Source organism: Eimeria mitis, genomic scaffold (assembly GCF_000499745.2).
Source record: "Eimeria mitis Houghton genomic scaffold, Emh_scaff3810, whole genome shotgun sequence".
NCBI classification, from domain to species: Eukaryota; Apicomplexa; class Conoidasida; order Eucoccidiorida; family Eimeriidae; genus Eimeria; species Eimeria mitis.
This window is the reverse complement of record NW_013572146.1, coordinates 4579-5785: the sequence shown is the minus strand read 5'-3', so window position 1 is coordinate 5785 and position 1207 is coordinate 4579. Positions and strand designations below refer to the sequence as shown.

At 60.5% G+C, this 1207-nt stretch overlaps 1 protein-coding gene across 1 annotated transcript in view; it reads right to left on the bottom strand.

Moving 5' to 3' along the window:
• Window positions 1-692: 692 nt before the first annotated feature.
• Window positions 693-1207, bottom strand: part of EMH_0069770 (uncharacterized protein) — a gene marked incomplete at both ends in the record, with an annotated part of 784 nt that continues 269 nt past the window's right edge. The window contains 2 exons of the mRNA XM_013498903.1: window positions 693-916; window positions 1038-1207. Coding sequence (XP_013354357.1) covers window positions 693-916; window positions 1038-1207 — 394 coding nt within the window. The remainder of the gene's footprint in view (window positions 917-1037) is intronic.

The following is a 1207-nucleotide window of genomic DNA, read 5'->3' as shown; positions in this document are numbered from 1 at the left end:
CTGCTGCACCCGCTGCTGCACCTGCTGCTGCTGCTGCTGCAGCAGCAGCAGCGGCTGCTGCAGTACCCGAAACACTCGAAAGATTGGGGCTGCATGCGCTGCTAGATGCTTACCTTGGCAACTCCTGGGCACCGCCACATACTGCTGCTGCTGCTGCTGCTGCTGCTGCGGACTCTTCTGCTGCTGAGGCAGCAGAAGCAGCAACTGCTGCTGCTGCTGCTAGCTGGCTGCAGCGCAAAGCCTCGTGTCTTTGGCGTCTTAGGCAGTGGACGAGCCCTGTTGGCGAAGCAGCAGCAGCAGCAGCAGCAGCAGCAGCAGCACCAACAGCAGCAGCAGCAGCAGCAGCACCTGTCTCCTTCCTTATCAACTCCATTCCCGGCAGCAGCTGCAGCAGCAGCAGCAGCAGCAGCAGCAGCAGCAGCAAGGCTCAAGGTACTGCTTTTCTTGCCACCGCTCTGTCGCTGCAGCACGCAGCTAAACGCATGCAAGACTGTGGGGCTGTTCGAGTGTGTGCTGCTCTGCAGCAAGCAGCAGCAGCAGCAGCAGATAGAGCTTTTGCTGCTGCTATGCAGCAGCTGCAGCAGCTAAACCCCTCAAATGAATCTGCTGCTGCAGCAATCGATTGCCTCGTCAGCCTCCGAATGGCGAAGTCTGCTGCATGCACTATTGCTGCTGATGTACCCCGTACGCCCTCATCCTGCTGCTGCTGCTGCTGCTGCTGCTGTTGCTGCTGCTGCTGTTGCTGCTGCTGCTGTTGTTGGTGTCGCTGTAACTGGGGCAGCAGCGGCAGCTGCTGCTGCTGCGGTTGCTGCTGCTGCTGCTGCTGGTTCTGGCGCATCTGCTGTTGCGTCTCCATGGTTGTCTTGCTGCTGCTGCTGTTGTGTTTGCTGCTGTTGCTGCTGCTGCTGCAGGCCGCCTGTCTTTGCTGCAGTATGAGTGGGAGCGTGAGCTAGCAGCAGCAGCAGCAGCAGCAGCAGCAGCAGTAGCGTCGCCGCAGCAGCAAGCCTTCGTAGAGACTATTGAGCCCCTCGGCGCACTACAGGTTGCAGCACTTGCTGCTTCGTTGCCAGGCCCATATGCTGCTGCTGCTGCAGCAGCAGCAGCAGCAGCAGCAGCAGCAGGAGCAGCAGCAGCAGGAAGAGGAGGGTTCCCCTCCGCAGCAACAGCAGCAGCAGCAGCAGCAGCAGCAGCAGCAGCAGAAGAGGGT